The 14,265-nt window shown below is 37.5% G+C and overlaps 1 protein-coding gene across 5 annotated transcripts in view; it reads left to right on the top strand.

Annotated features, from left to right (window-relative positions):
* The window catches only part of KCTD9 (potassium channel tetramerization domain containing 9), a 44,524-nt gene that overhangs the window by 15,168 nt on the left and 15,091 nt on the right, over positions 1–14,265 (top strand). For all 5 annotated transcript variants that reach the window (XM_032332205.1, XM_032332207.1, XM_032332204.1 and 2 more), the window contains 5 exons: positions 1,121–1,217; positions 1,837–1,895; positions 2,100–2,228; positions 13,335–13,402; positions 13,490–13,585. In XM_032332205.1, the coding sequence (XP_032188096.1) occupies positions 1,868–1,895; positions 2,100–2,228; positions 13,335–13,402; positions 13,490–13,585 (321 nt within the window). In that variant the 5' untranslated portion in view covers positions 1,121–1,217; positions 1,837–1,867. The remainder of the gene's footprint in view (positions 1–1,120; positions 1,218–1,836; positions 1,896–2,099; positions 2,229–13,334; positions 13,403–13,489; positions 13,586–14,265) is intronic.

Raw genomic sequence — 14,265 nt, 5'->3', positions numbered from 1 at the left:
TTTTTTTTTTCTTTTTTTTTAAGATTTTATTTACTTATTTGACAGAGAGAGATCACAAGTAGGCAGAGAGACAGGCAGAGAGAGAGGAAGGGAAGCAGGCTCCCTGCTGAGCAGAGAGCCCGATGCAGGGCTCAATCCCAGGACCCTGGGATCATGACCTGAGCCGTAGGCAGAGGCTTTAACCCACTTAGCCACCCAGGCCCCCCGAATTAGGTTTTCATCATAGTTCTCATTCTCTCCTCTGAGTTCTCTCACTTCATTGGTGAATTTTGTAATTCTGGGTTATGTTCTTTTCATATTTTATACTATTTACTACTTTTAGCATGTTTGGAATATTTGGTAATAGTTTTTATCTATTTTGGGGGCATTTCTTTCTGGCACATTTTCATGGTCTATAGGGATGTAATTCTTATTCTTTGAAAATTTTTGTATGAGATTTTCTGTTGCCCATTTAACATGAAATTGTTTTCTTTAACTTGAGAAGGGAAAGCTAACTTAGGGAAGGTTTTCTAATTTCATGGCTCTGAAGTTCACTTTTCTGTTATTTGTGTGACATATTAAAAAATATGTAAGTCACCTTCTGATGTATTCTGGCTGTTTTAGACCTTTTTAACTTTTATTTGGACTCCTTCTCTTTTGTCTCTTTGTTCTGTTCAGCTTGGGTTCTTTTTCCAGCATCTTATCCTTGGTGTATTGGGCTTTGTCCTAGAAGGGAGTTTTGGCTGGTGGGTTTTGAGGTTCATTTATAGCCTCCTAAGAATCTTACTGCAAACTACTTGCTTCATCCACCCATAGATTGAACATACCCCTTCCTCTTTCAGTCTGCTATTCTCAAATAGATTTGCCAAACTTTGAAGTGAGTATGGATTACTTTGAAATTCTTAGGTTCATCACCTAACCTGTTGTTTCTGTCAGCTTCTTCCTTCAAAGACGCTAATACTGTGGTGCTCTTATATCTGTGGGATTACCTTATCAGTTTTGTCTTGAATGCTATCAATGCATCGCTAGTAGCTCTGTTAAGCTTTTAGGTATGTTTTTACTGTCAAAGTTGAAGCTTATTGCCATCTTCCCCATTAACTCAATCATACCTTTTTTATTGTTTTCTACATGTCATTTCTAGATCCTCAGACAGATTCTAAACTACCTGAAGGGTTGTCAGGATCTCACACAGACTGGCTAACCTTAAATGTTGGAGGGCGGTACTTTACAACTACACGGTAGGTGCATGTGAATGTGTGCACAGGTGTGTGTTTGAGGACACTATGTAGTATTTGTTCTTTCCTTCAGTTTTGATGATTTCCTTAGAAAAGACTGTAGTACCTTGTGATCTTAAACCATTTTTTAGAAAGTTTTTTTAAAGCGTAGAAGAATGATTCACAGGTCCTTCCAAAGAAAGCATGAAAGGCATGAACATGCTTTTTAGGTATCAAGTATTTTAGGGTTTTAGAACAGGTTTTTTAGATGTCAGGTAATAAACATGTGACACAAGTAAAAATGAACAATATTGAAATTTGTAGCAACTACAACTGCGTATGCTAAAGGGGTAAGAACAAGGCAAGTTTAGATCAAGAATATTGTGATATGATAGCTTGCTAGAAGAATGAATTAGTGTTTAAGTTAAAGGAACCTAAAACAATATTTGAATCAAAGGAAATGCCAGATTAGAAAGGAGTTTGACAAGTGGCAACTTATTGCACATTTTTTTTCCCAGCATCACTCCTACCAGGTTATAGCATGCATCTTTTTGAGAGAGCAGCTGGGATCAAGTATACTCTTGACTTAATGTTTGTTTATAAAGACAAATGGAGAAATCAATTTTTTTCCCTGAATTCTTAGGAGCACTTTAGTGAATAAAGAACCTGACAGTATGCTGGCGCACATGTTTAAAGACAAAGGTGAGTGCAACACATTGTTTTCACATTTTGTGAGACCTCTTTATAGCTGTATTGGCTTAACTCTGTCCTTCTGTACTTTTTAATGATACCAATAATTTTTACACGAGTGAAAACTTACTAGTATGTTACACAGTTTTTCTTCCTAAATTTCTAACTTTGTTTCTTGTTCATGGTGGGGTTCTCTTCACTATAATGGTGACACAGGTGTCTGGGGAAATAAGCAAGATCATAGAGGAGCTTTCTTAATTGACCGAAGTCCTGAGTACTTTGAACCCATTTTGAACTACTTGCGTCATGGACAGCTCATTGTAAATGATGGCATTAATTTATTGGGTGAGTTTTTATGATTCCTCACATTTTTGTGAAGTTGGGATTTTTAAATTTTGTTGCCACTTGCAGAGTAATATTAGTAACATAATATATTTTCATAAAGTGAAAGCATATCTTTTCCACTTTTAAAGCTAAATTTTTATATATATATATATATGACTATATATAGGTATGGAAATAGATGTAGGCACAGATACAGTCTTTGTGTATGTGGGTATATGTCTAACCCATAAATTTTGATTTTAGATTCTAAAGAGATTTAGATTTTATCACAAGGGACTTTAAGCGATTTTGTTGTTTTTAATCAAATTGTGACTGTGACTTCACTTCAAGTTATGCACCTTCCCATCATGTTGAGACGTAGGGTCATCAAAAGGGGAAATTATCTTCAGAATCATAAGACTGGATTAGAATCTCAATTCTACAACTTACTAGAAGTTTAACTTGGGGGAATTCTCTCTTGAGTCTACTTTGAAAATAGAGTATTAAAAATATGCTCATCCCTGACTACATCACAGGATTTTCACATCATAGAGATGATGTCAGCCAGATCCCTTATAAAGCAGTAGATGCATCTTCAAAGCTCATAGGCCTCTACCTGACTAAATTTGGTGTGACTTGATGAGTGGAGGGGTTGTGGTGAACTTGAGTGCACATTCCTAGTTAGCTTCCACAGATTGTTGCCATGTAGGTGTGTGGACATAGGGTGTCAGAACCTTGATTTTTAAAGAAAAGATAGAAATCTAAAATTTTACGTGAAATCTTCTTGTTTTGAAAATACTGTATGCCAAAAACATCAGAATCAGCCTGGGCTGGTGGTGAGGCAAAGGAGAACTTAACAATCTCTGGAGTATGATAGATAACATTCAGTAACTTTCATTGTTTCTGTATTAAAGTCTGCATTGCCTTTAAAGCTTACCCATTGCAAAAATATGACCTTATTTGACCTTTCATCTAGTGTCATACCTATTCATTACAAATTCTTTGTTGCTTTCTTATTTTTTACCTACCAACTGTTGCTTAAAACCATGTAAAACCTATTTTCATTTTAGTCATTCTGCAGAAATTATCATTAGACAAATAAGCAATGGTCCTCTGTTGTACAGCCCTTTGCTTTTCAGCAGCTAGACCACTCCTGCTTACACTCTGGTGGCCACTTTTTTCTGAGGACACTTAAACTTCACTGTGCATCCTATGGGCTCTTCGATGCTTCCTAGTTTAATTTTTCTCTGTATCGCTGATAGCCTTTCATATCCTCCCCACCTGGGAAAGAACATCAGAAATACATATCCATGCTATCCCAGACTTCAGCTATTGCCAAGCTATGCTTGTTCCTTTTTCAGGTTTCTCAGCCATTGTTGTATTTATTCAGTTGTTCAGCAAGCAGAGCTCTGTACTGGATTCATTTTATAAAGCGTTACTACTTCTAATTAAGATTTTTTTTTTATTTATTTATTTGACAGAGAGACATCAAGTAGGCAGAGAGGCAGGCAGAGAGAGAGAGAGAGGAGGAAGCAGGCTCCCTGCTGAGCAGAGAGCCCAATGCGGGACTCGATCCCAGGACCCCGAGATCATGACCTGAGCCGAAGGCAGCGGCTTAACCCACTGAGCCACCCAGGCGCCCACTACTTCTAATTAGTACAAAATCTAGCCAGACTCTTTATAACATTTACAGGTTGCCCACCTGATTATATGCTTTACAATAATCCACACTGACTTATTTCCCTTCTACCTCTATTTACTTAAATGACCTTATTTCTTACTCTTCCTAATTTCTGCTTTCATCAGTGAATATATTTTTTCCTTATTTTCATTATTTGTTTTCTGCCTTTAATGACCTTCACTTTTTCCAGTGAATCATATTGTCCTATTCTGCTACCATTTATCTTCAAAACCTTCTTTTTCTGATTTTTTAAAAATATTTTACTTATTTAAGAGAGAAAGAGCACGAGTAGAGAGGAGGGATGAAGGGAGGGAGAAAAGCAGACTGTCCACTGAGCAAGGAGCCCAGCACAGGGCTCCATCCCAGGACCTTGAGATCATGACCTGAGCTGGAAGTACACACTTAACTGACTGAGCCACCCAGGCACCCCTCATTTTCTGCTTTAAATTATCATTCCACTCAGTGGGTTAAGGCCTCTGCTTTCGACTCGGGTCATGATCCCAGGGTCCTGGGATCGAGCCCCGCATCGGGCTCCCTGCTCCACAGAGGAGCCTGCTTTCCTGCCTGCCTCTCTGCCTACTTGTGATCTTTGTCTGTCAAATAAATTAATAAATAAATAAATAAATAAATAAATAAATTATCATTCCTTTCCTTGACTTATTTGACTTCAATTATTCTCTAACTTGAAAGCTTTTCTTGCATTGCAATATTTTATTTCCTTGAAGTCACATAAATTTCTGAACACATAAATTTGGTCTGAAGTCACATAAATTTTCTGAACCCCAGTTTGATACAGTAAAAAGAGAATGGTCGTAAATGTCAGGAAACATAAAATTTAATAATGATCAAGGTGATCATTTGCCCTCCAAGTGCCACACATTATACCTAATTATATATTGCATATCACTTTTTTTTTTAATTAACATAGAATGTATTTTTTGCCCCACAGGTACAGGTCTGTGAATCATCAGATCAGACTGACACATTTCACAACACTCACCATAGCACATACCACCCACATGCCCATAACCCAGCCATCCTGTCCCTACCACCCCACCACCCCAGCACCCTCAGTTTGTTTCGTGAGATTAAGAGTCTCTCATGGTTTATCTCCCTCTCCATCCCATCTTGTTTCATTCCTTCCCTCCCTACCCCCAACAATCCCCCGCCCTGCCTCAAATTCCTCATATCAGAGAAAGCATATGATAACTGTGTTTCTCCAGGTGACTTATTTCACTTACCTAATACCCTCTATTTCCATCCACATTGTTACAAATGGCAAGATTTCAATTTTTTAATGGCTGCATAGTATTCCATTATATATCTATCTATACTACATCTTCTTTATCCATTCTAGGTTCTTTTCCATAGTTTGGTTATTGTGGACATTGCTGCTATAAACATTGGGGTGCACATGCCCCTTCGGATCATTATGTTTGTATCTTTAAGGTAAACACCCAGTAGTGTAATTGCTGGGTCACAGGGTAGCTCTATTTTCAACTTTTTAAGGAACCTCCATACTGTTTTCCAGAGTGGCTGCACGAGCTTGCATTCCCACCAACATTGTATGAGGGTTCCCCTTTCCCCACCTCCTCACCACATCTTTCTTTTCCTTACTTGTTAATTTTAGCCATTCTGACTGGTGTGAGGTGGTATCTCACTGTGGTTTTAATTTGTATATCCCTGATGCCAAGTGATGTTGAGTACTTTCTCATGTGTCTTTTGGCCAATTGTATGTCTTCTTTGCAGAAATGTCTTTTCATGTCTTCTGCCCATTTCTTGATTGGATTATTTGTTCTTTGGGTGTTGAGTTTGAGAAGTTCTTTATAGATTTTGAATACTAGACCTTTATCTGATACATCATTTGAGAATATCTTCTACCATTCTTTTGGTTGTCTTATGATTTTGTTGACTGTTTCCTTTGCTGTGCAAAAGTTTTTGATCTTGATGAAGTCCCAGTAGTTCTTGCTTCCCCTGCTTCCCTTACTTCCTTGCCTTTGGCAGTGCTTCCCTTGCCTTTGGCAGTGTTTCTAGGAAAAGTAGCTGTGGCTGACTGAGGTCAAAGAGGTTGCTGCCTGTGTTCTCCTCAAGGATTTTGATGGATTCCTGTCTCACACTGAGGTCTTTCATCCATTTTGAGTCTAATTTTGTGTGTGGTGTAAGGAATTGGTCCAGTTTCATTCTTCTACATGTGGCTGTCCAGTTTTCCCAACACCATTTGTTGAAGTGACTCTTTTTTCCATTGGACATTCTTTCCTCTGTTGTTGAAGATTAGTTGACATAGAGTTGAGGGTCCATTTCCGGGCTCTCTGTTCTGTTCCCTTGATTTATTTGTCTGTTTTTGTGCCACTACCATACTTCCTTAATGATTACAGCTTTGTAATAGAGCATGAAGTCTAGAATTATGATTTCACCAACTTTGGTTTTCTTTTTCAACATTCTTCTGGCTATATGGGGTCTTTTCTGGTTCCATATAAATTTTAGGATTATTTGTCCCATTTCTTTGAAGAAATTGATAATATTTTGATAGGGATTGCATTAAATCTGTAGATTGCTTTAGGTAAATGAACATTTTCACAGTATTTGTTCTTCCAGTCCATGAGCATGGAAAATTTTTCTATTTCTTGTGTCTTCCTCAGTTTCTTTCATGAGTACTTTATAGTTTCCTGAGTACAGATTCTTTGCCTCTTTGGTTGGGTTTATTCCTAGGAATCTTATCGTTTTGGATGTCTTCTGTCTTGCTGTTGGTATATAGAAATGTAGCTGATTTCTGTGCATTGATTTTATATCTTGACACTGTACTGAATTCCTGAATGAGTTCTGGCAGTTTTGGAGTGAAGTCTTTTTGGGTTTTCCACATAAACTATCATATCATCTGCAGAGAGTGAGAGTTTGACTTCTTCTTTGCCGAATTAGATGCCTTTTATTTCTTTTTGTTGTCAGATTGCCAAGGCTAGGACTTCTAGTACTATGTTGAATAGCAGTGGTGATAGTGGACATCCCTGCCGTGTTTCTGATCTTAGCCGCAAAGCTGTCAGTTTTTCCCCACTGAGAATGATATTCGCTGTGGGTTTTTCCTAGATGGATTTGATGATATTGAGGGATGTGCTCTCTATCCCTACACTTTGAAGAGTTTTGATCAAGGAAGGATATTGTACTTTGTCTAATGCTTTTTCAGCATCTATTGAGAGAATCATATGGTTCTTGTTCTTTCTTTTATTAATGCATTGCTTCACATCGATTGACTTACCGATGTTGAACTAAACTTGCAGCCCAGGAATAAATCCCACTTGGTCATGGTGAATAATCCTTTTAAATGTACTGTTAGATCCTAACGGCTAATATTTTGGTGAGAATTTTTGCATCTGTATGCATCAAGGATATTGGTCTGTAATTCTTTTTTTGATGGGGTCTTTGTGTAGTTTTGGGATGAAGGTAATGCTGGCCTCATAAAATGAATTTGGAAGTTTTCCTTCCATTTCTATATCTTGGAACAGTTTCAGGAGAATAGGTATTAATTCTTCTTTAAATGTTTGGTAGAATTCCCCTGGGAAGCCATCTGGTCCTGGGCTCTTGTTTTTTGGGAGATTTTTGATGACCGCTTCAATCTCCTTACTGGTTATGGGTCTGTTCAGGTTTTCTATTTCTTCCTGGTTCAGTTGTGATGGTTCCTACATCTCTAGGAATGCATCCAGTTCTTCCTGATTGTCAAATTTGCTGGCATCAGTTGCTCATAATATGTTCTTATAATTGTTTGTATTTCTTTGGTAGTGGTTGTGATCTCTAGTCTTTCATTCATGATTTTATTAATTTGGGTCCTTTTCCTTTCCTTTTTGGTAAGTCTGGCCAGGGGTTTATCAATCTTATTAATTCTTTCAGAGAACCAGTTCCTAGTTTCATTGATTTGTTCTACTGTTCTTTTGGTTTCTATTTCATTGATTTCTGCTCTGACCTTTATCATTTCCCTTCTGCTTGGTTTAGGGTTTCTTTGTTGTTCTTTCTCTATTTTAGTTGTAGGGTTAGGTTGTGTATTTGAGACCTTTCTTATTTCTTGAGAAAGGCTTGTATTGCTATATACTTTCCTCTCAGGACTGCCTTTGCTATGTCCCAAAGAATTTGAACAGTTGTGTTTTAATTTTCATTTATATCCATGATTTTTAAAAATTCTTCTTTCATTTCCTGGTTGACCCAGTCATTCTTTAGTAGGATGCTCTTTAGCCTCCATGTGTTTGAGTTCTTTCCAACATTTCTCTTGTGGTTGAGTTCTAGTTTCAAAGCATTGTGGTCTGAAAATATGCAGGAATGATCCCATTCTTCTGGTACCTGTTGAGACCTGATTTGTGACCCAGGATGTGATCTATTCCGGAGAATGGTCCATGTGCAGTAGGGAAGAATGTGTATTCTGTTGTTTGGGGATGGAATGTTCTGAATTTTATCTGTGATATTCATCTGGTCCAGTGTGTCATTTAAGGCCTTTATTTCCTTGTTGATCTTTTGCTTCGATGATCTGTCCATTTCAGTGAAGGCGGGTGTTAAAGTCCCCTACTATTATTATATTATTGTTGATGTGTTTCTTTGAGTTTGTTGTTAATTGGTTTATATAACTGGCTGCTCTCATGTTAGGGGCATAGATATTTAAAATTTTTAGATCTCTTTGTTGAACAGACCCTTTAAGTATGATACAGTATCCTTCCTCATCTCTTATTATAGTCTTTGGCTTAAAATCTAATTGATCTGATAGAAGGATTGCCACCCCAGCTTTCTTTTGATGTTTATTTTTTTTTTTTTAAGATTTTACTTATTATTTATTTGACAGAGAGAGAGATCACAAGTAGGCAGAGAGGCAGGCAGAGAGAGAGGAGGAAGCAGGCTCCCTGCTGAGCAGAGAGCCCCATGCGGGACTCGATCCCAGGACCCTGAGATCATGACCTGAGCCGAAGGCAGCAGCTTAAACCACTGAGCCACCCAGGCACCCTCTTTTGATGTTTATTAGCATGGTAAATTGTTTTCCACTCCCTCACTTTAAATCTGGAGGTGTCGTTGGGTCTAAAATGAGATTCTTATAGACAGCTTATTGATGGGTCTTGTTCTTTTTATCCATTCTGATACCTTGTGTCTTTTGATTGGGGCATTTATCCCATTTACATTCAGGGTAACTATTGAAAGATATGAATTTAGTGCCATTGTATTGCCTGTAAGATAACTGTTACTGTATATAGTCTCTGTTCCTTTCTGGTCTATCTTACTTTTTTTTTTTTTTCACTTTTTTTTTTTTTTTTTTAAGTTTTCATTTATTTGACAGACAGAGATCACAAGTAGGCAGAGAGGCAAGCAGAGAGAGAGGGGGGAAGCAGGCTCCCTGCTGAGCAGAGAGCCTGATACGGGGCTTGATCCCAGGACCCTGGGATCATGACCTGAGCTGAAGGCAGAAGATTTAACCCACTGAGCCACCCAGACACCCCAGCTCTAACATATTATTAATTTCCATATTGATTAGGTCCCTAGCCTTCAGTACTTCCTCTTGTTCTTTTTTTGTTGTGGTGAGTTTTTCAGCCTTGTCATTTTATCCAGATAAGAATAGATGAATGAGAGAACAAAATACTAAGAGGTTAACAATGACCTGAGAAAAATATATACTAACCAAATCAGGGGGAGAAGAAAGGAGAGAAAAAAATATATAAATATATATTTTTAATTTTTATTTTTATTTTACGTATATATATACATGTATATATGTATATACACATATACATATATGTGTGTGCATATATATAATATAATATTTTATATATGTGTGTGTGTGTGTGTGTATATATATATAAATAAATAAAAGACTGATGCATAGAATAGAGCCGTACACTTGATTTTGAGTGTATTTTGGTCTGTTAAAATAAACTGTCTCCCAAAACTTTGAAGAAAGAAAAACTTACATATATTTTAAAATAAAGATAAACACATCAAAGGGATGGAATATTACTGTAAAGATGAAAATTACATATATTTAAAAATAAACACATTGAAGGGATGGAGTATTACTGTAAAGATGAAAATTTAGAAAGATTCTAAAAAAGCATTGATAAGTTGGTTGAAAAAAAAGAGGAAAGAATGTTATCAGGCTGGAGACTAGAACAAAGCCATGCAGTAGATTTAGGGTATATTTTCATCTATTAGAAGAATTGTATTCCAATTTCCTTTAGAAGAAATTATATTCCAGTTTCTAATTGGAATTTCTAATACAATTTCTAATAGAAATAGAAATAGAAATTGTATTCCAATTTCTATTAGAAGAAATTGTATTCCAAATTTTTAAAGAAAAAAACCTGTCTGTATACAAAAAATAGGTTAACTACAATAAAGGGATAAAATATAACCATAACAATGAAAATTTAAAAAGATTTTTAAAAGGGTATTGTTAAGGTAAAATAGTTTAAAAAAATTAAAATACGGAAGAGAAAAGGTTAAAAAAAATTTAACTTTGGAAGAGTAAAGGATCATGGGGAAAAAGCCATTTATTCTATGTGTTGCTTTCCCCTAGCTCTGGAGTTCCGCAGTTCTCATTGATAAGTGAACTTGGTCCTAGCTAGATGTTCTTGCTGATCCTCTGAGGGAGGGGCCTGTTGCAGTGATTCCCAAATGTCTTTGCCCAAGGTGGAATTGCACTGCCCTTGTCAGGATCCAGGCTAAGTAACCTGCTTGGTTTTGGTCTCTGGAGCTTTTATTCCCTGAACACTTTCCATATAGCTTTGGTGGACGGTAATGAGGATGGTGGCCTCCCAATCTCTGGCACCGCAGGAGCCGAGAGCTCAGGGCCCCACCCCTCAGTGCACCCTCAGAGAAAAGCAGTCAATCCCTCCCATTTCCCTGGTCTCCAGCTGCATTCTGTGCTCACCTGGCCTGTGACTGAGCGTTTCTGTCTCTGGTGCATGGTCCTGTTTGGAGTCTAGAAACCTAGCAGATTTCTGCAGTGTACTTCTGTGCTGCTGCTCTCAGGAGGAAGGAGGGAGTTCTCCCTGGATCTGCTACCTGTGGGGCCCCTGCTCAGAAAGCAGTGGCCTGACTGTGCTGGAGATTATGGTTTAAGGTAACCCCAAGCTTGAGTCCACTGCGTGGCTCTTTAGCCTGCTTCCCTGCTCCGATACCTGGGGCTCTGTCACAGTCAGGTACCCTGGTCTTTTTGTGACCCAGGTCCTGAGACCATACTGTCCCCGTGAGGGCTCCACTCCCACTTAGCCTCTGGAGCAGTGTCCCTCAGTGGACAAGACTACTGAAAGTTCCAATTTTGTGCTCTGCTGCTCTACCTCTTGCGGTGAGCTGGCTCCATGCCCCACATTCTCTTTTCCCATCTGTTGCCTCGGAATCACTTCTCCGCATGTCCTACCTTCCAGAAAATGGTTGATTTTCTGTTCCTAGAATTGCTGCTCTTCCTCTCTTCTATTTCCTATTGAGTTTGTAGGTGTTCAAAATGGTTCAATAACTATCTAAGCTTAACTCCTGGGACCTGATATTTATGCATCCTACTCTTCTGCCAAGTTGCTCCTCCTATTCTATTGCATATCTCTCTTAATACTTATGTCAGCTTTGTGGAGAAAGTGATAATACTACCATTTCACAATGTAAACAGGAACTTTAAGAGAAAGAATACATAGCTTCTCTAAGGCAAAAAAGGAAGTAAGAGGCAGAAATGGGATTCAAATCTAATTTCTACTGGTGCTGACAGAAAATTTGCTAAATATTACTTCCTTTTCTCAACTGTGCCCCATAGGTGCCTTTTGTGTTTATAAGGCTTTTCTGGAATTTTTAAAGTTTTGATTCTAAACCTAAAAGTAGGGGGAAAAAAATCCTTACTCTATTCCTTGGGGGGTTCTGATCGACTCAGAAGATCCAGGCACACTGAGAGTGAAACTCATTAGAAATCTCATTTTAGGGGCGCCTGGGTGGCTCAGTGGGTTAAAGCCTCTGCCTTCGGCTCAGGTCATGATCTCAGGGTCCTGGGATTGAGCCCCGCATCGGGCTCTCTGCTCGGCGGGGAGCCTGCTTCCTTCTCTCTCTCTGCCTGCCTCTCTGCCTGCTTGTGATCTCTCTCTGTCAAATAAATAAATAAAATTAAAAAAAAAAAAAAAGAAATCTCATTTTATGGTGGGTGTCTACCAGGGATAGATAGGAAATATGGCTGCCCCTTCATGAGGAATCCAAAAATGAGGCCACTCTGGCGTGGACTGGAAATTGTTGTGCCAGAACAGCTGCCTAAGATGACTTTTGTTTTGCAACTGGAATATTAGAAGTGGAAATGGGCTTTCCCTGAGAAGATCATAATCTTCCCAGATAACTGCTGAGCTTCCTATATCTACCTATAGTTACCCTTATTGGCTTGGAACTATTCAAAGGAAGAGATTATGTCACTTAACTTTCTTTTTTTTTTTTTTTTTTTTTTGTCACTTAACTTTCTTTGTAATTTCTAATCCTTGGGAATTTTTTTTAACAAGTTAAAAAACTTAGCTAAATGACTGAGGTCTTCATTTGAAGGAAAATGGATTCTAATTTTCTTCCCAAATATCCTGATGAAGATGTTTAATAGATGTAAGAATATACATTATATATACTAAGTCACCTAGAGAATGTACAGATTTTTTTTAACCGAGTTAAGACAAGCAAATGATACATAAAAATCCCTTTTATCATTTAGAAATAGTTTTTTTAATCATTTATTTTATTTTATTTTATTTTATTTATTTATTTGACAGAGAGAGATCACAAGTAGGCAGAAAGGCAGGCAGAGAGAGAGGAAGGGAAGCAGGTTCCCCGCTGAGCAGAGAGCCGGATGTGGGGCTCAATCCCAGGACCCTGGGATCATGACCTGAGCTGAAGGCAGAGGCTTTAACCCACTGAGCCATGCAGGTGCCCCTAGAAATAGTTTTTTTAATTGATTTTCCTTCAGAGAGTGTTCTGAGTCATTCTGTTGCTTTTATTTTGAAACTAGTATACTTTTATTCATTTCTATAATTTACTGATTCAGTAAGTAAAAGAAAGTTGTCACAAACCCATTCATATCTACTCCACTGAAGAAGTCAATGAAATGTTAAGATGAGGTGAATTAATCATTTATTAGATTCACAATCAAACTTATTTCAATTATTTTAGGGACTCATAAAATTAGGAGGTTTTGCCTGTGGCCTATTATCAGAAAATTTAGAAATATAGAAGGTTTTCATTCTGATTCATTAGTTTCCTGTTTTTATTTTGCTGAATGTAAACTATGTAGAAAAACTTCATATTACATATATTTAAAAGTATTCTGTATACACGTTCTACACTTGAGTTATTTTTCTTCTATATTGATTGCCTGCTTGTTGAATTTCACTTGTATTGTGAGGATTTAACAAAGAATTTTTTACAAATATTAAAATGAATAGTTTTCTGTAAAAGTCACATCGTTTTTATTATGATAGGTGTGTTAGAAGAAGCCAGATTTTTTGGTATTGACTCATTGATTGAACACCTGGAAGTGGCAATAAAGGTAAGGCTCTTTTTACATTAGCCAGTGTTACAGTTATTGTAGCTGCCTCCCAAAATGCGCCACTGATTTCTTAATATCTGTTTCAAGAATTCTCAACCACCAGAGGACCATTCGCCAATATCTCGAAAGGAATTCGTCCGATTTCTGCTAGCCACTCCAACCAAATCAGAATTGCGTTGCCAGGTAATTAGAGCAGACTTTTATGTGAAATATTTGTGTCAGCAAAGCTATGAGTAAAGTTTAACATTTTTCTTGGATTTTTTTTTTCCCCTCATGTTCCTTTTTCAGGCAAGATACAGTTTAATTATGGGTGATAGCATTAATTTAATCCCAAAATGGTTAGCAAAAAAAGAGATGCAATGGCCTTTTTTATTATCTAATATGCCCCATGTGGCAATTTGAATAGTTCATCAGAATTGCAGCAATTAAAATAAAAAGTCCATTCTTCCTATATTTGTTATATATGGCCAGTCAGTGGTAGATACTTTTATGTATTAAAGATTTTATAAATCTCAATACTTACTTTTTAAGAATAAAACTACCTTGAATTATTGAATACTTATAAAATAGATAAAAATATATAAACAATACCTATTAATACTTACATGGCCAACAGAGACAGTTCTTTAGAAGTTTTTGCACATGGGGCAACTGGGTGGCTCAGTGGGTTAAGCCTCTGCCTTTGGCCTGGGTCGTGATTTCGGGGTCCTGGGACTGAGCCCCATGTCGGGCTCTCTGCAAAGTGGGGAGCCTGCTTCTCCGTCTCTCTCTCTCTGCCTTCCTCTCTGCCTATTTATGGTCTATCTCTGTCAAATAAATGAATAAATCTTTAAAAAAAAAAAAAAAGAAAGAAAGAAATGTTT

This window comes from Mustela erminea, chromosome 2 (genome assembly GCF_009829155.1).
Source record: "Mustela erminea isolate mMusErm1 chromosome 2, mMusErm1.Pri, whole genome shotgun sequence".
In the NCBI taxonomy this organism is placed as follows: Eukaryota; Metazoa; Chordata; class Mammalia; order Carnivora; family Mustelidae; genus Mustela; species Mustela erminea.
This window is presented reverse-complemented; position numbering and strand designations above follow the sequence as displayed.